This window comes from Pyrgilauda ruficollis, unplaced genomic scaffold, assembly GCF_017590135.1.
Source record: "Pyrgilauda ruficollis isolate IOZ18807 unplaced genomic scaffold, ASM1759013v1 scaffold36, whole genome shotgun sequence".
NCBI classification, from domain to species: Eukaryota; Metazoa; Chordata; class Aves; order Passeriformes; family Passeridae; genus Pyrgilauda; species Pyrgilauda ruficollis.
The window spans coordinates 5,939,251-5,962,298 of NW_024525045.1; the positions used below are offsets into that span (position 1 = coordinate 5,939,251).

Here is a 23,048-nt window from a genome sequence, read left to right on the forward strand (position 1 = left end):
AGAAAAGCAATTTGGGCCCTCAATTGCAAAAGTAAGTTTGAAGAAAAAGTAGCTGAAGCACGAACTTCTTTTTCTTTCTTTAAATGCTGAGATACAAGTAGATTTGTGCTTCCTTTGATGCTCTGTTGATGCCAATAACACGTAGGGGAGTGTGAGGATCCTCCTGCCCTGGTTGTGTGTTGTGTCATGGCTGTGGCAGGTGCCAGCAGCTCAAGTCTCTGCAGGTCAGGACAACTGAGCTTGTTCCAGAGTGAGATCCTGCTTTTGCACTCACTTGCTGTGTTTTGTTCTGGCAGGCGCAGTAAGTACAGCAAGGCAAAGCAAGAGGCAGATGAGGAGAAACACTTGAACCAAGGTAAAAGGCCCGGTGCTTGGAGGTTTTGGTTTGGGTTGTAAAACATGGCTCATGTTCTGGTGCTCGGCAAATAGGGGATTGCATTCCTCTTTAGGAGAACAGGTTTCTGTTTTCCCCTCTTGGAAACATCCTGCTTTGAAATTTATTTACTCCAGTAACAGGGAAAATAGAAGTGTCTGGGTAAAATGTTGTGAGGGTACAGAGAGGAGAAGGGTCTATCAAGTTGTTCCATTGTTCCTTGCCATTTAAAGGTACCTGTTCTTAGCCACTTGATTTCTAGGCAGGATTTTCCCCCACAACACTCTGCTAAAGCAGTTTCTGAATGGGCCAGAGGCAATCCTGCAGGAAAGGGAATGTGAACTTTGCTGCCTTTTTTCCAGCACTGAATCCTATTGTTACTTCCATGTACCAAACCCAGGACCTGAGCTCAGAATTTACTGGCTCCCATAGGAAAAAGGGATGTGTTTTAGTCTCACAGGTCCCTGACACATTATGCTAGTGATGGCAGTGATTTGTAAAGCTCATTAACTGGCAAAAGCCTGATTCCTTACATCAATAATGGGAAATATTAAATGTTTACACTTTAAAATATTGTACTGGGGGGAAAAAATACTTATGTCCTTCCTTCCTTATCAGTCATTCCTGGCTTACAGTACATTTTTATTGTACACTCTCTTTGCTGTTGTATATCATTAAGGCTTCAGTCTCATATGTTCTGTGTTCAGCAGCATGTAGATCAGTGACTTCAAATAAAACATTTCTGCCTTGCAGGTGTTAGAACATATGTGGATCCTTTTACATATGAGGATCCAAACCAAGCTGTGAGGGAATTTGCCAAAGAAATTGATGCCTCCTGCATAAAGATTGAAAAAGTTATTGGTGTGGGTAAGTGCCAGAACTTTTGCATTTTTTTCTGTAAATACACTTTTAAGTTTGCTTTTAGGGAATATGTGATCCCATGATTTTTGAATGATAGTTCTCCCAAATGTACTGACATAACAGTTTGACAACACAAGTGCATGCTTCAGGCTCGTGACCGTGGATTCTTGTGCCTTTTTCTTTAAGGGGAGTTTGGTGAAGTGTGCAGTGGACGTCTCAAAGTGCCAGGAAAAAGAGAGATCTGTGTTGCTATCAAGACTCTAAAAGCTGGTTACACTGATAAACAAAGGAGAGACTTTCTGAGTGAGGCCAGTATCATGGGACAATTTGACCACCCCAATATCATCCACTTGGAAGGTGTAGTTACTAAATGTAAGTAGGTCATTTTCATGACAAGTCCAATTTAGAAGTCACTGAGAAATTAAATCTGTGTGGTGTGTGCTGGCTTTTTTTTTTTTCTCCTTCTTACCCTCTTTCCTGTAAAATGACAGATGGAACAGATCCACTGATAGCTAATAGGAGGAAATCAGTGCAGGACAAGTCATTAATCTTGTTGTCAGCTATAAATGGGTTTACGGTTTCAACTGATATTCTATCTGTAGGCAGCTTGTACAAGATTTTGTAGAGGGAATTAATACTGCAGGGGTTGGCTTTTTTTTTTTTATCCCTTCTTGCTATGCCAAGCAGGCATCTTTCACATCTTTGCTAGACTGAGATGATTGTTACAGGATAGGCAAAAGCAGATGGTGAGCGAAGAATTCAAAATGATGGGGGAAAAACACCAAAACAAAACTACACAGTCGTATGTTTGAAGTACAAAGCACAGATGTAAGGAGCAAGCCTTTGAAATGAAGGAAGCTGTTTTAGTGTGAAACTTGCTTATTTGTTTTCTCTGATTTACAGGTGTGCTAGTTTCACTCTGCAGAATTTACCTGGACGATCTTTTTGTTTGCTTTGTTTGGGGTTTTTTAAGTCTGACTATGCTTTTTAGAGAGTGACAGTGCTTGCTGGGTGCTGTCTGTAGGCTAGAGATGGAAATGCACCTGTGAGACACCAGTGCTTGGCTCTGAGCTGATAAGGTGCCACTGCCATGGTGTGGGTATTGTCTCTGCCCAGCTGCCCTGGGCAGCATGGTGGCAAAGCCTGGCTCTGATTGATAATCCTAAAGACTTTGGGTGTTGGGGCTCATGCCCAGGGTAGCATAAAAAGCAGGCAGTGAGCTGCTGTCAGAGTGGACTTTGTGAAGCTTACCTTCTGCAGCATGAGGAACATGAATGCAGGGTATTAATAGTGGGAGCAATTAAAATTTGAAGTGGATGAAAAGTTAAAAAGTAAAATATCATTAGAAGAACAAAGTACCTCTCATAAAAGGTTATCAAAACCATCAGTTCCACTGTAAAACTCTGCCCCTCTTGAATGTCAGTGAGAGCTGATACTCACCCTGCCACTTTTGTGTCTGGAAATCTTACCCCTGCTCATTTGTGTTGCTGTCTCCTGGTCTGCCTTCTCTCAACAGTTGAAAATGGCTCATACAGCATGTGGCAGTTTGCTTTTAAAGGCAAAAAGCAGTTTGGACTAATTTTGGCCATCCTTTACTGAGAGCCTGCCTCAAAACTAAAATTAAAATACAATACTCTGTTTAAATTTGGGAGGTCTGAGTGTCTCTCCCTGTGATTGTTATAACAAAGGGGAAGAGGGCTGTGATCAGGCCACGGTGTTTGCCTCAGACAGTGATTCTTTTAGCACCTCAGTAAAAGAAAGACAACAGGGGAATCGTTGTGTTGCAATCCCACTGAGGCTGGAAGCCCCTGAGCTGCTACAGCTCCACTTATAAATGGCCGTAGGCATTTGCATAATGCAGTTGTCAGTGAATTAAAATGATTGGGAATTTTCACCGAGGGAGGAGGTGGCAGCTGACCTGGCAGTGCCCCGTTCCTGGCTCCCAGTAAGTGATGCTCCAGCAGCAACACGGCTCCCTTACTGCCAGCTGCACTCCTGGGGAAACAGGGCTACTTAAGAACACATTTATCTCCATTTCTCCATAGGTTTTCTGAATGCTGTGATAAATGGATGCATTTAATAAACTGAAAATTAAAATGTGAGATAAATAGTGGTATAGATGGGGGTTGAGAGAGGCAGCAAAAAACCATGAATAAATTATTGGCTGCTAGTCAAGTACTTTAATAATTGACTCGCTGATGGTAACTTCTCCCTCCTGTCTCTATCCCCCCTCCCCTGCTAAAGAAGTGCCTGAGTAATGAAATTACATGTTAATGCACTGAAAGAGTCTTCCTTTTTTCCCTTCTACGTTGACATAGTATCTTTTGATTGAAGAAGGTTAATTAATACTCATTTAGCTGTATTTGTTCAGTGGAAGGGTGGCCGTCGCTGTTGCAAAGCATAAATGACACAGTGCCATATGCAGATTTGGTTGAAGTTTTTCCTCTTTCTACTCTAGAAATGCTCTTTCTAGGATTTCTAAAGAATGCTTTCAAAGGTGAATTAGTGGGAGGATGATGTTTTATCACATCCTTTTACTTAAGGATGTGCTCAGCTAAGGTCAATCAACCCTTCATCCAGAGCAGTTTGCTTTATGCAATACCATTGCTTCTGTGCAACATACAGTAATGGCATTTCACAGGCATGCTAGCTTTCATGGGACCAAACCAGAAATAATTTGGATACCAGCAGGGAAGGGAAGTAAAAGCAGGAGTAGTAGAAGGCCTGTAAAGGATAGGTTGGGACCGGAAAGGTGAAATAAGTAATGATGAGTGAAATAAGTTACGTATTGCACATAGATGTTGGCCTAAGTGAAATGTGGTAAAATGTTCCTACAGTCAGTCCCTATAGCATATGGTTTTCTAATTAGAAAAAGGTTACTTCAGAACCAGAAATCCCTGACAAATGAAGAGAAAAGAATCTTGGTGAAAGATGCACTGAGGTAGAAACTATTAGGGGATCGTTAAATGCTGCAACATTTCACGGTAGGGTAATTTTTAGAAATGGTTGTTCTGGAGCAGATCTTTGCTGGTGATAGAAGCAAGGAAAAATTACGTACTTCTGATACCTCCCATGCAAAGTTGCAGTCGAGCTATCTACAGTCTAGGTGACCTGGCCTTTGAAGCCTTCTTTCCCTATGATGTTCCCATATTCAGACCTGCTCCAAGAAGGAAAAGCTGAGTTTCTCTGGGACATCATCTTTTATTTAGGAAGAAAACTATAGTTCCTGTAAGCAAAGCATGAGAGAGAGGAAGGTTTGCCATGCCAGACAGCACTGATTGTCAGGTGCTCATCCTAACAGTGCTCACCTTGGGAATGGGCTTTTGCCATTAAACCTTTGATGAGTTACTTCTCTGCTTCTGCCATTGCACTTTTGAGATCTTATCAGACCTATTTCTACAAATGCCTGCATGTCAAATATGCAGTAGGATTTAACTCCATGAAATAATTAGTGTTCCTTGCATGCACCTAAGTGTTCTCAGTTTCAGCACTGTATGACCTTTATAAAACTCTTAAAGACACCATCAAGCATTATTTGTGTATTTGCTGTTGTTTTAGGCAGGAGAGTGCCTAGAAAGCATCCCCCTGTCAGTAACATTGCATTTCTCCTCGGGTTGCCTAGCTTGGCCCCTGTTTGAGCATGAGGAGCTGGGTGCTGCTGAGCTCTGTGCCCCGTGTGTGACACAGGGCTCTGAATCATTTTGCCCCTGGCTGACTTCAGGAGGCAAATGGCTTTGGCTCATTTATAAATAACGAGAGAAACAGAGTACAAATTCGGGGCAGAGAGGGTTGAAAGGAACAGCCTGCATTTTTCATTCTTGAATCCAGTTGTCTTGGAATACCTTGTAGCTCCTGGCAGCTTCCAACTTGCCTAAAGCCTTGATCTTTCAAAAAACAGACAGACCAAAGCATTCACAAGTTTCATTTTCTGCTCTGCAAACAATATATAATACTAAAGATTTTTGTCAGGTTTGGACAGATCTTTGTTTCTTAGTTCTTAATTATCAATTCACATATTCTTTAGGGAACAGGAGCCACTTTAGTTAAAGACCTTGTCAATGAGTCAACCAAAGGGTTAACCTTCCAAATGAGCCCATTAAATGTTTCTGTCCTGTAATATTTCATCTCTTGCTTCCCACAGCTGAGGCATAAGCTTGGTGCGTTTCAAATTAAATTAGATTGTGTAAGCCAGGTGTCTTGGCAGTAAAATCATGTGCAAGCCATTTTTATCCCATTAACATTGGTGCTCATCAAGGAATTGTGTTTTTCTTTCTGCACACTCTAGGTAAACCAGTAATGATCATAACTGAGTACATGGAGAATGGCTCCTTGGATGCCTTCCTCAGGGTAGGTGATTTCTTCAAAAGCTAAAAAGATTTTGTACTGGGAAACTTCTTCTTTTCTTTTTTCCCTTTGAAAGATATTGAAACTTGCACAGTTTTAAAGAAATTATGTTTGCACTTGGGAAATACTATTTTCTGGTGTTGCTTCTATCAAAAACCAGAATAAATATAAAGTGGAAGACTATAAAATAAATTAATTTTTTAAATAGCAGGATGTTAAATAATCCATGTTTAATGTGAACAGTTCTGACTTCCTCCATTTTTGAAAGCATTGCAGTGCTGTAGACTCATTAAAAGCAGATTCATTGCAAAGAGGATACTGCATCACTGAAAGCTGATGAACCTCTGGGTTTTTGCTTTACTGGTGAATTATAGACACTGGCGAGGAGAGCGAGGAAATAACATTGCATTTTATTGGAGAGAAGATGGGAATCCGCAGCTCTGCTCTTTGCCAATTTCAGCAGTGGCAATAATGTAGCTTTTAGCTTAATGCGCTGTGATTTTGCTCCTTTCCCCATATGCAGAAGAACGATGGCAGATTCACAGTCATCCAGCTGGTGGGGATGCTGCGTGGCATCGGCTCAGGGATGAAGTACCTGTCTGACATGAGCTACGTGCACCGGGACCTCGCCGCTCGCAACATTCTGGTCAACAGCAACCTGGTCTGCAAAGTGTCTGACTTCGGCATGTCCCGGGTGCTGGAGGACGACCCCGAGGCAGCTTACACCACACGGGTAAGGAGGGAAGGAAAATGGCCGTGTTGTCGTGCCTGCATGTTGGTTTTGTCTGACTGTGTGGGAGGTGTCAGTGGTTTGTTTTAAAATAGTCTCTGTCACAAGTGAAAACCTAAATCACAACCTAAAAGTAAACATTGGCCCAGGCTCCCTAGCTCCTATAAATTGATGTGCTATTGCTGCTACAGAGTGGCCACAGCAGTATTTCTTTTCTGAGGATGTGACCCATGTATTCCTCTTGTTCCTTCATCATGATACAGCATGTGGCAGGAATCTGATGCCAGAAGTTAGAGCCTGGACTTCTGCTCCTTCTGATATCTACAAACATGGTTTCCACGTGGCTGCTCATACTCACATTTGATACAGAAGGTGTAGACATGCCACAAAAAAATTAAAAATATGTATCCACTTTTTCCCATCAAAAAGCCAGTCATAAGTTTGACCTAAATGAATTGGACTGGGAAAAGTGTTAGTCCTGCGTTCCCATTTTTTGTTTCTTTCCCATTTTATCTATATTTCAGCATCCCACTGTTAGGCAATTTTGCTAAAGCCTTTTTAATATGCTGCACAAGGAGTAGGGCTAATGCAAGTATTCTGGCCACAAAACAACATCCCAGCCATTACCAGCCTTTGTACCAATACCTCTGATATCAACATGCACCTAAAGAGAAAAATGTCGGTTTATAAAGTCCCCTTTTTTAATTGCTTCTTTTCTTCGTTTTTAAATATCTGCCATTCTCCATCTGTTCTCCCTAGTGCTGAGTTTGTTTGCAACACTCAGATCTTGCTGTTTAATCCCAACACTCATCCTTTAATGGATTCACAGCTCATTACAGGGAAGGATAGACTCCTGTAGTATTAAATGCTGGCCAGCCTTGGTATCTCTCACTCATAAGGGTGGCAGGCAGATGAAGCAGAAGCAGAGGTCTGAAAAGCTGTATTCAGGGAAATCAGAGTTTAGACAAGCACACAAGGGCAAGACAGAAATGACTGAAAAGCTTCTCTTTGAATTTAGCAAGTGAAAATATGGTATTGTTGGCTCTCAGGAGTAAACTAGAGAGAGTCAATGACATTTGCTTTACAGTCATTGTCTTCATTTGGTATCAGTAATGAAGGATCAGGGATATTTGGATTAACTCCGCTGTGCTCAAGCAGCTAAATATAAAGAGCTTATTGACAATTTTTAGAGTGACAACCATGTATAAACAATGTCAGTGCATCTGTGTCTGAAAGGAGGAATAAAGCTTTTGCATAACCGTAGAGGCTGCAATATAATGCATTTTTTTAAAGCAACATTTTTAAAGAAAATGATGTGTTCTGCTCCTGTTAGTAACTCATTAAAATGAGAGCATCTTGTAGTCACCAAGGCACATATTGCCACAACCTGATTCACAAAGGGGCTGATGCAAAGGCTGAAGCAGCCAGGGGAAGGACCCCTTTTGATTTCCCTTGCCTTTGGAACCAGTCCATATTAAACACTTGAGAGATATAGTAGAACAATATACTACTAAGTATGCACACACTGCACTCAGTTATGGATAAAAGCTATCTAGGAGATGGCTGGGGAAAAAACGACCAGAATAAACTTAATCAAATAAGCATAAAAGCAAATGAAAAAAATCCGAAAACCTTTGTTCAGCTTAAGTCATTCCCCAGATGGAACTGCAGGAAACCAAAAGCTCAATTAAAAACACCTTGCATATTAGCATAAACAAAAGGAGAAATCTCTGGCCTGGGATCACTCAGCTAAGGCAAAATCAGATAAACAGGATGGAGTGAGTTCCTTTTTAAACAGTGTAGGACCTCAGTGGCCCAAATCAGATGGCCAAGTGTTTTTATTTGTTTAAAAAAAAAAAAGTATTGTAAGAAGAGGCAGATTTCTCCAACAGGTATCAAGAGCAGCCTTGTAACCCTGGTTTGGTGTTGAACTCATCCTCCAGGGTCTGGGAGAGCCCAGAGGCTTGCTTGCCTTCTCACATCTCTGGTAGGAGTTGGGATATTGCCCATGGGAAACACCACTGTATTCATAAATCTTCCCAGTTTATCCTCTCTTTATTTTACCTTTTTGAAAAGCAAAATGTTTATAATCCCATTTTTCTGAAACAGGCCAAACAGGTCAGACAGGCAAGCAAGGAAATAGTAATTAACAGCATGTACTTATTTGTTTTGTCAACTAAATCTCTAATATATACTTTGTAAAACCCCTGGCTTGTTCTCAGGCTTCAGCATAGCCCTAAGCAGAGATCTCTTGGAGGGCTGATAAAAATACATTTAACAATTTACTGGTTCTCCTCTTCGTGACTAAAGCAAGCAGATGGGCAGCATTGCCTCCTGGCTGGATCTGACAGCTTCATGGCAAGCAGGAGAGAAAGTGGCTGCGTTTTTCAGAAGGGTTCTGGAGCTGTACACACAAAACCATTTTGTATTTTGAATACGTAGAACAGTGTCAGCCACACAGATCACTGCATTGCCTCACCAGCCTGTGGTTCCTTCCCTTGGTGGCAGGGTGGCAAGATCCCCATCAGGTGGACTGCTCCCGAGGCCATCGCCTACCGCAAGTTCACCTCGGCCAGCGACGTCTGGAGCTACGGCATCGTCATGTGGGAGGTGATGTCCTACGGGGAAAGACCTTACTGGGACATGTCCAACCAAGATGTGAGTGTCCTTCTGAGCTTCCCCTGCCTTTCCCCTCCCCATGCCTTCATCTTTGTCCTTAGATGTCTGCTGATGTGTTTCTGTGGCAATGGCTATGTAGCTGTAAGATGTTTATTCCAGGCTTTTAAAAAAATGTCATGGGTGGTAGACTCCTGTTTTCTCAGAAACCTCTCTGGAACTGAAGTTCCTTGAGTACTTCAAGCTTGGTCTAAGCTCACAGAATAGGGGATTCTCAAGTTAGGGTCTATACCTTGTGCACGGGGTTTATTTGGTTTAGTCTTTTAAATATAAAAAAAATAGCAATTAAAGAAAAATGGAGGAAAGGGAAACTAATATATTTAAACAGTTAAATTGTAATACTGTCAAGAGAAGGAAGATTTGAATGTTCATATTATATCTTGAGTTTACTGAATGTCTTTAAGAGAAAAACACTTGAATTTGATTGGGCTTCCTGTTGGTGGTTAATTCTTGAAGTTCCACTATGCTTATAACTCTTCCATTTGATTTTATTTCTTGTAGGATATCTAAATCAACACATAGGAAATCCAATTCTGATAATCAGTCAGAGCATCCTTGTGACAATGGCATAGCTGCCCCCTGAGGGCATTAAAAAGCAGCTTTTGTAAATGACCATTCTTAAATTATGCATGTCCTGTTTAACTGTACCATCTGGACTACTTCACCGTGTTCCAAGAGGGACTGTGCACAATGGCTGCTCTTCCAGAAGAGTATTTAATAATAATGCTAATAAGAGCTTTTGCTAATAGAATTTTTATTAAATGGAAAAAAAAAATCCCACTGAAAATGAGGCCTAGATTATCTGTCATTCTTTTCCCAGGGGTTTTACAAGCAAGTAGGGGAAGAAGAAAATGGTAATCTGAATATACAGCCATGGGAGTGGTTAAGGCATTTTACAAGTCATCTGCTTTCATGCGTAGAGCTGAACGTTTTCAAAGAGTGTCTAGATGTGGATGGCATTTAATCTAAATGGGGAATATAATTTTAATTTCCTTCTGATGTGAAATGTCTCTTCTGGCACCCAATCTTGCCTTCCTTTTGCTAACAGGAAGTCATCAAGACTTAGCAAGAAAATAAAACACCAGATGTGTCTCGGTTATATCAGGCGTGTCTGCACAGCGCAGTGGAGCTCACTGCAACAAACAGCTGCTTTTATTAGAGCTGTTTATGTTGGGCTGGTGTTCACTGCGACTGTGCACTGCTAGACCACGGGGAAAACCTGGCTTGAACAAGACAGGGGAAGCCAATATTACTGTCTGTGCACACTCTTTACAGTCCATAGCATAGACATGCCTTTTTTTCTTCCTTAATGATGGCAAGAGCAGTTCTTCTCACAACAAGGCAGAAGTGGATTTTCAAATTATACTCAGTGTCTGTTGAATCAAGAGAAATCAAAAGGATCTTCATACTTTCTGGAGGAGTGAGAACCACTTTATTTGTGGTCACTGAATAGCTGCTAATAATGCAAGCATATCCCTCACCTTGTCCTCCCAGTGGATTTTAGCCACTAATTGGACAAGTCCAGAAGGAGAGAATTTAGTGTAACTCAGTCTCTGAGCACTCTGTAGCCTCATGGTGAGTCCTGCCAGCAGTGTCATATTGATTAATTCAGATCTGAAGGCTCCTGGGTCATGTCCCTGTCATGTCAGAATTGAGTCCTGGTTGTGTCCCATTCTCCTGAGAGAGCTAAGAAGCCATTAGAGCCTCTGGAGTGCTTTTTAGAGGGTTTGAAGTGATTTCAGTCTGAGTTTCTCTGGGTTCTGTTAAATATGAAATACTTAAGATGTGTTGGACTTTTGTAAAGCTGCACAAAAGGGTTCCCATCTCTGCATTTGTTGGCTCAGAGCATACAGCAGTGAGGGAACAGGTTCTCGGCAAGGCCTCTCTTACTGACAGAGATGAGCTAGATGAGGACAGGGGGCAAGGGAGTGATCTGCTGTACCTTAAAAATGGAAAATACAGTCTCAACATACTGCGCCCGAAACTGACTGATAATAAAGACTTGCTGTAGAGCTCTTGCTCCAGCCCTCTGTCCAACGAGGCTAGTTGCTTATTTCTAACCAGGGCTCATCTGTCATCCCTGTATCCCATGTGCTTTTTTGTGACAAATTGCCCTGCTGTATCTGATGTCTGCTCTGGGTACATTTTCAGTTTTGAGTTGCTGAGGAGAAATGACAGTTCTGAGACCACCAGCTGTCTGAGTCCGAGTGCAATTTTCCATGTTGTATCACTTAACTGGGGATTTGTCACCATAGTCTGGATGGCCCTAGGATACATGGTACTCAGCTGGTGGACTGAGCAAGGTGTGATGTTCTCCAGCGTGTTCCTAATTGTGCCGTTTGCAGGTGATCAAAGCCATCGAGGAGGGGTACCGGCTGCCCCCGCCCATGGACTGCCCCATCGCCCTGCACCAGCTGATGCTGGACTGCTGGCAGAAGGAGCGCAGCGACCGGCCCAAGTTCGGGCAGATCGTCAACATGCTGGACAAGCTCATTCGCAACCCCAACAGCCTGAAGAGGACAGGCAGCGAGAGCTCCAGGTCAGCCCTGCTCTGTGACCGACCAGGGAGCGCAGGGGAGGTGACAGGCAGGTGCAGGTGACAGGCAGAGTGCAGGTGGCACACAGCTCCCAGGGCCAGCCTGCACAGCCACACTGCTCTGCGTGGGTGAGCGCAGGGCTCTGCTGGCTCCGTGTGGCCCCCGGGGCACCCAGGCTCACCGGCAGGGAAGGGGAGTGAGCAGAGCTGCTGCTGGATCACACCAACGCTGAGCCAGTTCCCAGCACAGCCTTAAGCATGTCCTGATGCAGGCAAGCTCTGTTGAAAATCAAAGTTTGCTGCTTCTTTCCCCTTCTTCCCCCCAACCCGGTGAAAGGACTTGAGTGGGTAGGGTCACCTCAACCAGTGCAGCCAACAGGAGTGATGTGGTTTTCTGCAGGAAAAGCACATCATCAAGTTTTATAAACCCTAAGATTTGTGTAGGATTTGCAAATGAGCGTTACAGCATTCCAGCCAACGCCTCGCAGGCATTGGGAAGGTGTGGATTAATTTTTATGTGAATTTGAATTTAATTTTGTGGAAAGCCAGTTTCATGTCTCCACCGATCCCGCATTACATTTGTTTTGTTTGTTAAGCATGGTACGTGCAAGAGAAGTGCAGCAGGTAGGAAAACTCCCAGAGTTGTAGGGTAAAACCAAAATAGCTTTGTTGGGACAGATCAGCAGTTTGTGTAAGCTGGTGAAACACTGCTGAAGTAATAGGAGCTTTACTGATCTCTGCCAGCTTTGGTCCATTTTTTCCAGATGTCTCTGCTTTGTCAGGTAGATTTGCTTACAGCAAATATGGGGAAAAAGGTTAAAAGAAACAAGGAAGATAATAAGAAAATGTTTTTAAGTAGGAGGAAAGGTACAAAAATATGTATTAGACAATGCAAAATTAAGTTTCTTGAATCAGTGAGGGAGTAACAGAGATTCTGTCTCAGCCTCCAACAGAACAACATCCTTTTTTAAGCTTGTATGTCCCTTTGTGAGTCTTGCTTACAATGTATGTCACCAGAAGAGGGATCATTAACCCTGTGAGGCCACTATCACCACCTCTTCCAGATTGCCCTAATTGCACGGGGACCCTGGCAAAAATGTATCCTCCCTCGAGGCTTAAATAATTTACATGGTGAGAATCACAGTATGATCTGCTGTGATAATTTGGTTGAGGAATCAGGAGTACGAACTCCTCCATTTTGCCTTCTTTTCAATTTACAGGTGCTCTTTGAAAATATATAGGTTTCCCAATAGTTAATAACCTGTTCAAGGTCATTCTGTGTGTGTGTGTATATAAGTTAACAGCCTATTCAAGGTCATTTCACGTTCATGGTTGTTTAGAAATATTTTTTTTGTCTTCAGAATAGGAATTTCAAATATACATATAACATTATTAATATATGACTTTATACATGAAGCATAATTATATATAAATAGGTTATCATCTTTGGTCTTGTGTTAGATAATGCAGTAAAAGAGTTGAACCAAGTATTGCCAGCGTGTACTCAATGCCTGAGGCAAGACCTAACCATGCTATTGCACACCTAGTCTTTGATGATGTGCATTTTCAAATAAATTGCTAAATGATAATTGTTTTGATTAGATAGATAACAGTAATTTATAGTGCTTTAATGAAACTGTGACTTATGATATACATGAAATAGTAAATGCAATATTAATAAGAGAAGAAAATGTTGTAAAAATAATTATTGGCAAAACTGTGCAAGGCAAAATGAGAAGCACATTCCGCAGTGCAAACAAAGATCAAAGCTCGTGTGATTCCCACCACTCCTGGCACACACTTGGTCAGGAATGGATTGATTAAAGAGGGGATTAACTCCCTGCTGTCCTGAGTTTGATTGAATGCACTGAGCAGACCTGGCTAGAAACAGGAGTTATCTGAACCTGCCCAGAGTTTTACCCTCCAAACCAGTCTGGCGGGGTGTGAGCTTCCCAGTTCTTTGCACATACTTCGGCAGTGTTTCTATAGCTGCTGAGCTGAAGTCTGACACATGCAGGGTTGGCAAGGTCTGGCATTGCTGCCCATGAGATACAGACCCAGCAGGCCAAATGCCTTCCAGCATTGCCATCTTTTTTGTTTCGGGGAGTAAAAGCATTTTCTGTGAACTTGGTTGTATCTGAGATGGAAATCATAATCTGTATTGTGGTTCAAATTTGATCTCAAACCAAAAATAGAAACCTCAGGTGAAATTCATTCTTAGTAAAAATTGGCCCATTCCTTTGCATCTTGTTCTATTTTGATCTGAGTTGATGTGAAGAGCCGCCAGTTTCTTTGGGCACAGCCTCTTGCCCTTGCTTTCCCTCATCACTGAGGTTAATTGTTGCAGAGACCAAACTTTGGTTTGTGGTTCTTGATCCATCTGACATTATTTCTCTGTCCTTTCACTGTTTGGCATCCAGACCTAGCACAGCCCTGCTGGATCCCAGCTCCCCCGAGTTCTCGGCGGTTGTTTCTGTCAGTGACTGGCTCCAAGCCATGAAAATGGAGCGATACAAGGATAACTTCACAGCTGCTGGCTATACCACCCTAGAGGCTGTGGTGCATATGAACCAGGAGTAAGTACTCAGCGATATAACAAAAAAACTAGTAAATCTGGATTTAATCAGCCTCTCTTGCTTTGTGCTGCATATCATTACACTCATTAAAGGAATGGAATGCCTTTCATTTGGATGGAGGATAACTTTAAAATGCCTCCACAATGCCTCCACTTATTTAATTAAACATTTCTGTACATCTGCTTTTGCTAATGCTGCTTGTGGTTGACTCTTAATATTTTTCTCTGCACCAGCATCTGATCCACCATTCTCAGCCCCTTGTTGTTCTCTTGCCTTCCACAGGGACCTAGCCAGGATCGGGATCACGGCCCTGGCGCACCAGAACAAGATCCTGAGCAGTGTCCAAGCAATGCGCACCCAAATGCAACAGATGCACGGCAGGATGGTTCCCGTCTGAGCCAGCACTGAATAAACTCAAAACTCTTGAAATTAGTTTACCTCATCCATGCACTTTAATTGAAGAACTGCACTTTTTTTACTTCGTCTCCTCGCCCGTCGAAATCAAGATCTGCAGCATTGCTTGATGTACAGATTGCGGAACCCGAGCGTGTGTGTTGGGAGGGGGGCCTCCAGAAATGACAAGCCGTCATTTGAAACCAGACCTGGAACAAATGGTTTCTTGGAACATACTTCTCTGTTGATCAATGATATGTAAAATACATGTATCTATATAAATATAAAGTCACATTCAAGTTTTGATGCTATGTTTGCTGCCAGATACTGTGCTTAAAAAACAACAGCATTACTTTCCTTCTCCCTGTGACCTGTAGGATTACAACCATAGTGTTTTATTTGTGGGTGAAACCACCGTTGTGTATCTTTCACTGGAATGAAGAATCTGCCCTAGGATATTCTTTGCAGACTTGATGCATCACTAACACCTTCAAAAACCTCAGTGAGAATATCATGTGGCTAATCAGTGCCTGCCAATTAGTGATCTACCCGTGTATGGGCTTGAGATGTGAAGTGACCCACCTTGTGGATTACTGGGCCAAACTGGACTTCTGGAGAGGTTCTTCTTGGCTGTTGTGCCGTGCTGAAGCCTGCCATTGAAAGACTTTTTTGACCATCTTGCCAGTAGTCAGCTGTGACAATTGTGGCTGTGGAGCTTTCAGACTTCTTTTCTCTTTCAAGAAACTTACTCCCTTTGCCTCACGGAAGGTCAGTGGAAGTACTGTGTCCAACATATTCAGGGTGCTTTATTTTGTAAGCTGTGCTAGGATTTCATCACTGTTGGGGGAAAATAAAAACTGCTGTGGTATGTGTTATTTGGGGTTCCTAACTGGTTTGTAAGAATCTGTGCTGGTTTCCCAGACTAATTGATGAGCCTTTCCCATTGTTTGCTCTATTTCATGGCAGTGAAAATTGCACTATCTCAAATTGCTCTCAGGCTGTTGCCTGGTAGGATGTGCAGACAAGGTGTAGGAGTGTCTTGGGGCTCAGCTCAGGGCTGAGAGCTTGACCTCACTTCGCACTGAGAGCAGTAGGGATGCCATTATAGTGTGGTTGGAAAAACTCAACATGAATGGATGCCACAGTGTAAAGTACAAATAGTCATAAATGCACTGAGAAGAACTAAAGACTTTTCCTGCATTCTCATGAACAGCAGTAAAAGCAGTATCTGGGTTTCAGTTGTGGTGTCAGTGGTTTTATGGGAAAGGGAGCAGAAAAAAATGGGATAGAGCATGCAGTCTTGCAGGTTTTTTGCAGTTTGGGTGTCAGGCAGGGTAACAGCTCATGCACTGTGATCCTGTTGGATCAGTTGTGAGAACCAAAATCCACTTTGAAAACCAGCCCTGTAGGGTGGGTATCTGGGATTATCAGGGCAGCTGTGGGTGAGTGCCAGGTGCAGACTGCACAGCTGGGGCCTGACACCCCTCTGCAGGTATGGCCAACAAGAGGGAGCATGGAAAAGCTGCCCTCTACCTCCTCCAGGGAGTGGGTGGGAGTTGAGTGACTGAAAGCATGCCCTGGCTTGCTAGGTGGAGGAGACTGCTACGGCAATGTGGTTGTCCTCAGCAGGTCACACAGGATAAAGCTTTATCCGGTAAAGCTCTGAACACACTGAGGCTTGAATTTATTTGTCATGAAGCTTTTATTACTCTTTTTGAACAGAGTATGTAAGTTAGATTCCTTTAAAGTCCTTCTGAGGACCAAAGTGATGAGATGACCTTAGAAAAAAGACCGGCCACTTATTCTGTGCTGAGCAGGAGGAGGATTTTCATGACATGTCCTTTAGAACTGACATTGCATTTCAGCTGTGCCAGGCACAATGTCAGAAAGGTGAGATTTATCATTTAATGGCACTAAGACTGATTCTTTAGTCTATAATATTTTGGTCCTATTCCATACCTGACAGCAAATTCAGAAATGATTTAGTGGCTTTATAGGTCAAACTTTCTTAATAATTGAGTTTATCCTAAATCCAAAACAGTTCATTCAGTTGGACAAATCACACATACTATATTGTCACTCACATCACTTTTTTGTCACTTTTAACAATAACTTGCTGATTTTAACCACTAACTCTCCCTCACTCCCAACTCTCTCAGAGAACAACTTGTTCTGAATATGAGATGCTAAATTTGGATCCTGTCAAGTCATGACAGCTCAGTATAAACTGTTCTGCAGTATTACTTATAAAAGCTTTTCCATTTCAAGAAATTTAAGATTTCTTTAAAAAATCTACTTAAAACAGCATGTTTTAATGTCACTTTGCCAGGCAACATAAGAAGTAGTTACTCATTTTAAGACCTGACATTTGTACTTTCAGCAGGAAAAATTCTTCTGCCTCTCAAGTGCAGAGATACTTGAAGTTTCCTTGCTGTAAATCTGTAGCATTCTGTTGAGATCATCTTTTTTATCTAAAACCAAAATACACCCAATTTTCTGGCCAGTTTGTTAAATTGCTGTCTTGGAGTCTAGTAGTGGTAATTCAAAACAGTGCAATATTTTCCACACAAAATGGAAAACTGTGTCCCTATAGAATGAAAACTGTGAAGGCAGCTCAGATGCTGGGTTTTCAGCACTGCCACTGGTGGTTGTGTTTCCTGTGAGATAAAATATGGCCAAGAAGGGGCATCCACTGGAATGTGATTTTAGCTTGAAGAGAGCAGATGGAGGAAAAAAAAAGGTGGCCCATGTAAGTAAAGACAGAAAGATAGATTGGTTGATTACATATCTGTATGTAAGGCATGCCATGGAAGCAAGACTTTGGAATAGTGTGAGGGAAGGAAGAAGGACAGGGAAGGCAAATGGTTCCTGCCCTTTGAGCCCTGCCATTTGGGCAGGTCTGTGTGTCTGTCTTGGAGCATGTTTAATGTTTAATACATTTAATTTGGGTTCTCTTTTCGTGCAGGGAAATGGATTTTGCTTTCACAGCCTCGTAGTCCGTCCTGTTGATCACATTGACCATGGAGGAACACAGACCAGACATGAAGCCTTCTGGACCCACAGTTGCGTCTTCCAAAGCACTGATTCTGGAAAACACATGCTGAACAGTCATCAGTCCCTGAAGAGAGTGTGACTTTTACTTTCTCTATTTTTTTTCCTGGGCCACCCACTCCGTTGTTTTTCTCCACTGAGCGATAACTAACTCGTTAAGACTCAGCACCCAGTTGTCACTTGAGGAATGTACTGTGTCAAAGCCCTGCAGACTTCTGGATTTTGCTTTTCCTCCTCTTCTACTTTCTCTGCTTGCCTTTGGTTTTATTTATATATTTTGTTGTTGTCTCTCCTCATTCCCCTGGCTGTCACCGCTGCATCCTGGACCAATGAAGGTGACAGAGCACTACACATCTTACCATGGACGCCAGGCCAGGTGCCACAGCAAAGAACCCAGTTCCTGTGAGCTGCCTGTGTACATTGCTGAAGTGACATTTTACACTAAAGGTGCCATTGCAGTGATATAAATATATTTTTTTCCTTGAATGGATAATGGATTATTATCTCCTCCGGAAGGTGCGTACGTGTGCTTGTGTGCGTGTGTCGGCGTGCAAGTCACCTCGTGTGTAGAACTGCCTGTGAACGTGCCCCAAGCACATCTGTCCTGTGAGACCAGGCTGAGAGCTCATGTCTGAAACGATAGCAAGAACACACACATTAAGAAAGTGTTGAAATTTCTGTATCTGTAAGCGTATTTTTTAGCTGCCACGCTAACATTGTTGAGTAGTTCTGCAGCCTGAAACAGGGGCAATTTCCAGTTAGTTTTGGAGTAATGGATGCAGGATCTAAAGGGTGCTACAGGTTTTTGTTAAGTGTTTATCCGTACTAGTGCCCTGCTCATGACCAAGAAGGACCAGTTTCTCAGTGGCAAGGTGGTGGAGGCAACACCTGCATCTCCACCCACTGGTAATCCTGAACTGAATTCTTACGTAGCCTTTTTTATCTGCAAAAATAGGATTTTAAAGACTTGTTGAATGCTAGCAAATATATGCAGTTCTTCCATTCACAGAAGCACCTTGCTCTGTGTGCAACGTAATAATCAGAACACTTCCCTGGTTCTCAGCACAGATAAGGAACAAAAATGCAGCAAGACCTGTAAAGTTAACAGTTAGTTGTGCAGTGTGTCCTGTTCCTTGTGCGGTTGAAGAACAGTAGAAGACACTCCACGGCCCAGGGAGCAGTGCTGCAGCAGGCTGACACGACCTAGGAGAGCTTGCTGTGTTTGGAGGATTCACCCTGGTGTGGCGTGGGGCAGCTGGAGTGGAGCTGAGTGCCTGCACCCAGGGGACACAGGGCCACCAGCAGCTGGCAGGGCAGGTGGCCGTGCTGCCCACGGGGACCAGGGGCTCTCGGGCACACGTGGGGCAGTCTGGACACGCAGCCCAGCCCAGAGCTGTGACCTGATGTCCCCAGGTTGCTCCTGTTCCCTCTTTCCCCCCTCGCTGACCCTCCGTGGTAATTGCACCTGCTCTGAAGGAGTTGGAGCTGCAGGGCTGGCAGGGAAGCGAGGGCAGCTGGGCATGGCAGGGCACCGGGATGTGCCAGCTGCGCCTGGCAGAGGTGGCCACGGGCTGGGCCACCACAGGCTGCTCCAGACACTGCTGCCCTCGGGGACAGGCCACCGCTGGCTTGTCCCCCACACCGAGTGTGTTCAATTGTCCTGCTCACACACCAATGGTTGATGTTTGTCCGGGTTTCTTGCTGTGCTAATTTTGTGATGGATCTTATGTATTAAAAATATATATGTATAAAATACAAAAAAAAAAAAAAAAGCTGGTAAGTAACCAGTAAACAGGACTTAAAAAGCAGTATTTTTCTTTTATGTGACATTTTCATAACCAGAAAAAAAAATCTGAAATACTAATCAGACAAATAAAAAGAGAGTGCATTTATTTTTTTGTATCACTGCAAGTATGTTGGAATATGCAAGGACTGTGTAAATTAGAATGTATGAGGCATATTATAATTTAGTTCATACTGAAAAATTCTAACAGCATTTCTTGGTTCGTGCATTTGAACGATCTCTGGGTTAGATATATAGATTTTTCTATTTTGTTTTAATTTGTAATTTTTTTCTCCCTCCGTGAATTTTAGGTACACATAACTTATGTCATTTATTTATGGTCTTTTATACCTAGTTTGTAAAATTGTAAAATAGCAAACAATGCAAACATTTGCATTTGAAAATAATAAAGTAGTTGCTGTACAAACCTGAAATGGTCTATTTCTAATTATTGCATGTTGCTTTTCATTTAGAGTTTATCCACAACAGATACAGATAGAGAATTCAGAGTAACAGTCCTGGTGTTTGCCCCAAAGGGATTTATTCTCTTGAGCAGATTTCAGATTTCCTTGCTGCTGTTTGTGATGTGGGAAGGGTGCTGCAGCCAGGCTGCTTGGTAATAATATCAGTGATCCTTCCTTGGAGACCAGGTGCTATCCATGGGCACCGTGCCTCAGAAAAACCTACAGGGCCATAATTTTTCCTGTTGATGACTGGGATTGGCTGGGGATGGTGTCCCTCCCCTGCTCCCCAGCTGGACCTTGCCTGAGGTCAGATGTCCTTGGCAGAACTCCTGCAGTTATCACCGTGTCCTTTGGGCCAGGCTGTCACCCCTCCATGGCAGCTGCTGAGTTACTGCCCAGGGGCTGCCTCTGCCTGTGCCAGCGGGATCGTGTTGACACCCATGGAAAGGTGTCAGGAGCAGCAGAAAATGGAGAGGAGCAGTTTCCCTGAGGAGGCTCCAAGCCAGGAACCGAGCATGGATGCTGTGGAAAGGATGTTGCTGTGGGATGGCTCATGGGCTGTGGGTGCCAAGGGTGCAGTGGCCTCAGCCGCCACCTCTGCAGAGGGCTGCTGCTTAGTTTGGGATACACAGGCCTTTAACTGCCCAAATTACACATGTGCACCATTCATGGGAGGCAAAGAAACCACGGTGGCTCTGGTAGAATTTTCCTTAAGATTTTGAGCTATTTGAAGGAGATTTTGAACCAAACAAATAGGGAAAGACCCCAGTGATATCAGCAGAACAGTATTGTGCAGTGCTGGTGCCCAAAAGCCCTGCTGCTAGCACTGGGTGGTTGTGATTTAAAAGCAAGGTCACCTTCAGTAGCTGGGTGAGGAGGCAGCCAGCTGGGTGCCTGGATTCAGCCAGTCAGATACCAAGGGAGATGTGTCATGGCTGGAGAAACAGATTCCATTTCACACGCACAAAGGTGTTTTACAAATTGTTTAGCTTCATTGTGAAATGGAAGAAGAATCTTTACATCTTTTTTAAGAAACAACTGCTTCAAAATGTCCATTGAGGACACTTGGGTCCTTCCCCTCCTTCTGCTGATTCTCTGCTCTTTTCCCCTTTTAGCTCCCAAATCAGAGAAATCATCCTCTAAAAACTTTTTACTCCAATGGTTTAATTTACTTCCAAGTATATGGATTTTGCTGAAAGATTTCCTGGCCAAAAAGATATTTTTTCTCTCTCTACCCGTCATTCTTTCCACATATTTATACAGCATCATGAGGCAAGTGAATCTTATTTCCACATAAAGCCTATATATTTGCATTTCATTCATGGTGAACTTCCCTGTCCTTGAGCTGAGCATGGAGTAGTGCAAAAAACAGATGTGGGGGCCACTGTAGACATGTCAGGAAAAACAAAATGTTTTTTGACAATTGCAAAGCAAAAAAAAGAAAGGCTTGTTATGCTCTAAATCAGCAACATGATTAAAACTAGAGCTGGGTTTGAGGCCTTGACCTCAGTTATTTTACCCTTTCCCTTGCAGGGAAGTACCCTTGGGCCATTGACTGATCCTCTATTGAATGGGTTACAGACCCCTGACATACCTTATTTCTGGCAGTGGCCCTGAACATAATTCTTTGTTTATAGGAGCCTCTGAGAACGTTACATGAATATGTAGACTTTTAAAAGTAAAATTAAAACCTAAAGCATTTCATTGTAATCAGTTTAGTAAAATGCATTCTCCATGGGTGGATGGAGAGAGTAGCCCCAGGAATATGCTACGTTTACTTGCTTTCATACATATACATGTATTTATATATACATGGGTCAATTATATCCCAGTAATCTGCTGTGCATTACTAGCCTTTAACCAGACCAACAAAAGATGATATAAATCCTTGGGTTTTTTAGTTCTCTTGAACTTATTGCTCTCTTCTATAAAATATTGTAATTAATTAAATGGGCTGAGGCATTTTGAGACATTCACTTTTTGAAGATTATTTTTAAAATTAAAAAACCCCACTGGTCAGCAGAACAAAGCCATCATGAGGAACCCAGCTCCCCTCCTGTTTCTGACGAGGTAACCAGCCTCCCCCAGGGTCAATAAGCATTTATAGGTGTGGGTAGGTGCCTACTGCCAATTTTTAATGATGCTGCTTGGCAAAGGGGTGCAGCAGCTCAGGTAATGAACTCCCGCTTCCCACTTGGATTTTCAGCCTTGCACTAAGCATCCTGCTGGTGAAATTACCTAAACTGCACTCTAATCACCTTGGGGAGGGGCTTTTCAGAAGCCAGCCATGACAGAAAAAGCCACAGAAGGGGCTGGAGAGCTGTGTGGGGGGCCCTGCAGTGCTGCCCTGGAGCCTGCTGCAATCCGTGCCCTGAGCCAGCCTTGGAGAGAGCTGCCTCTTCCTTCCTGCCTGCCCTGCCCTGTGCCAGCCTTCCTCACCACGACAGTGCCACTGGGATGCTGAAAGTGTCCAGCCTCCTGCCCCCAGGCACCGAGGGGCCTGAGCAGGTCCAGGGTGTCACAGGGACCCCAGGAGGTGTCTCTGAGCTCTCTGGAGGGCTGGGATGGGATCCTGCACTCTGAACATCATCAGGGTTTGGGCTGCTCAGCAGCTCAGGCTGGACTAATCTTTCATGCTCTGGAAATGCAGATAGCAGGAGGGGAGTGTGCATTGGAGATGCCGGTTTTCAGCAGGTTTAAATTCCAAATCCCTTTAAGGGTTCTGGCCTCAATGCTGTGGAGACCTGCTGGCCCTCTCATTGCCATGTGCCAGTGGAGTCACCTGCAAAATCAACGTGTAAGAACTCAGCACAGGAGTCCCCAGAAGGTGCCTGGTTCATCTGAGGAGCACATTAACCTGTGTCTGAGACCTTACCCAGCCAGCAGATTCACAGTGGGTGACAAGCATGAAAGACCATTTGCTTCCACCTTTTTGGAAAATTGTTAAAATTCTGTTCCAAAAAAACGCTTCATTAAAAAAAGGGTTAAAATTGAATGTTGATATTCTTCCACAATTAAAGAGGCTGCTGGGTTGATTGAAGCAGCATAAATGAATGGCCTAGGAAAAGTGACACCGACAATTAAGGAAATAAGGATAAATGAGTTGATCTGAGCCTGCAGGAGGTATGAACTGATTTCACTGGGAGTGCCCTGACTTGCACCATCTTACAGATCTAGTCCTTATCTACGTGCCACATGAAACTTGGGCAATTCTGTTTGTATATTTCACCAGAAAATATATTTTCAAGTGCGGTTTGGCAA

At 43.2% G+C, this 23,048-nt stretch overlaps 1 protein-coding gene across 1 annotated transcript in view; it reads left to right on the forward strand.

Moving 5' to 3' along the window:
• EPHA4 (EPH receptor A4) overlaps positions 1-19,748 on the forward strand; it is a 104,803-nt gene extending 85,055 nt beyond the window's left edge. Inside the window, exons 9-18 of the mRNA XM_041475715.1 lie at positions 297-355; positions 1,127-1,240; positions 1,421-1,606; positions 5,520-5,581; positions 6,102-6,311; positions 8,817-8,966; positions 11,330-11,523; positions 13,941-14,096; positions 14,379-15,257; positions 17,455-19,748. Coding sequence (XP_041331649.1) covers positions 297-355; positions 1,127-1,240; positions 1,421-1,606; positions 5,520-5,581; positions 6,102-6,311; positions 8,817-8,966; positions 11,330-11,523; positions 13,941-14,096; positions 14,379-14,493 — 1,246 coding nt within the window. The 3' untranslated portion in view covers positions 14,494-15,257; positions 17,455-19,748. The remainder of the gene's footprint in view (positions 1-296; positions 356-1,126; positions 1,241-1,420; positions 1,607-5,519; positions 5,582-6,101; positions 6,312-8,816; positions 8,967-11,329; positions 11,524-13,940; positions 14,097-14,378; positions 15,258-17,454) is intronic.
• Positions 19,749-23,048: the final 3,300 nt, after the last annotated feature.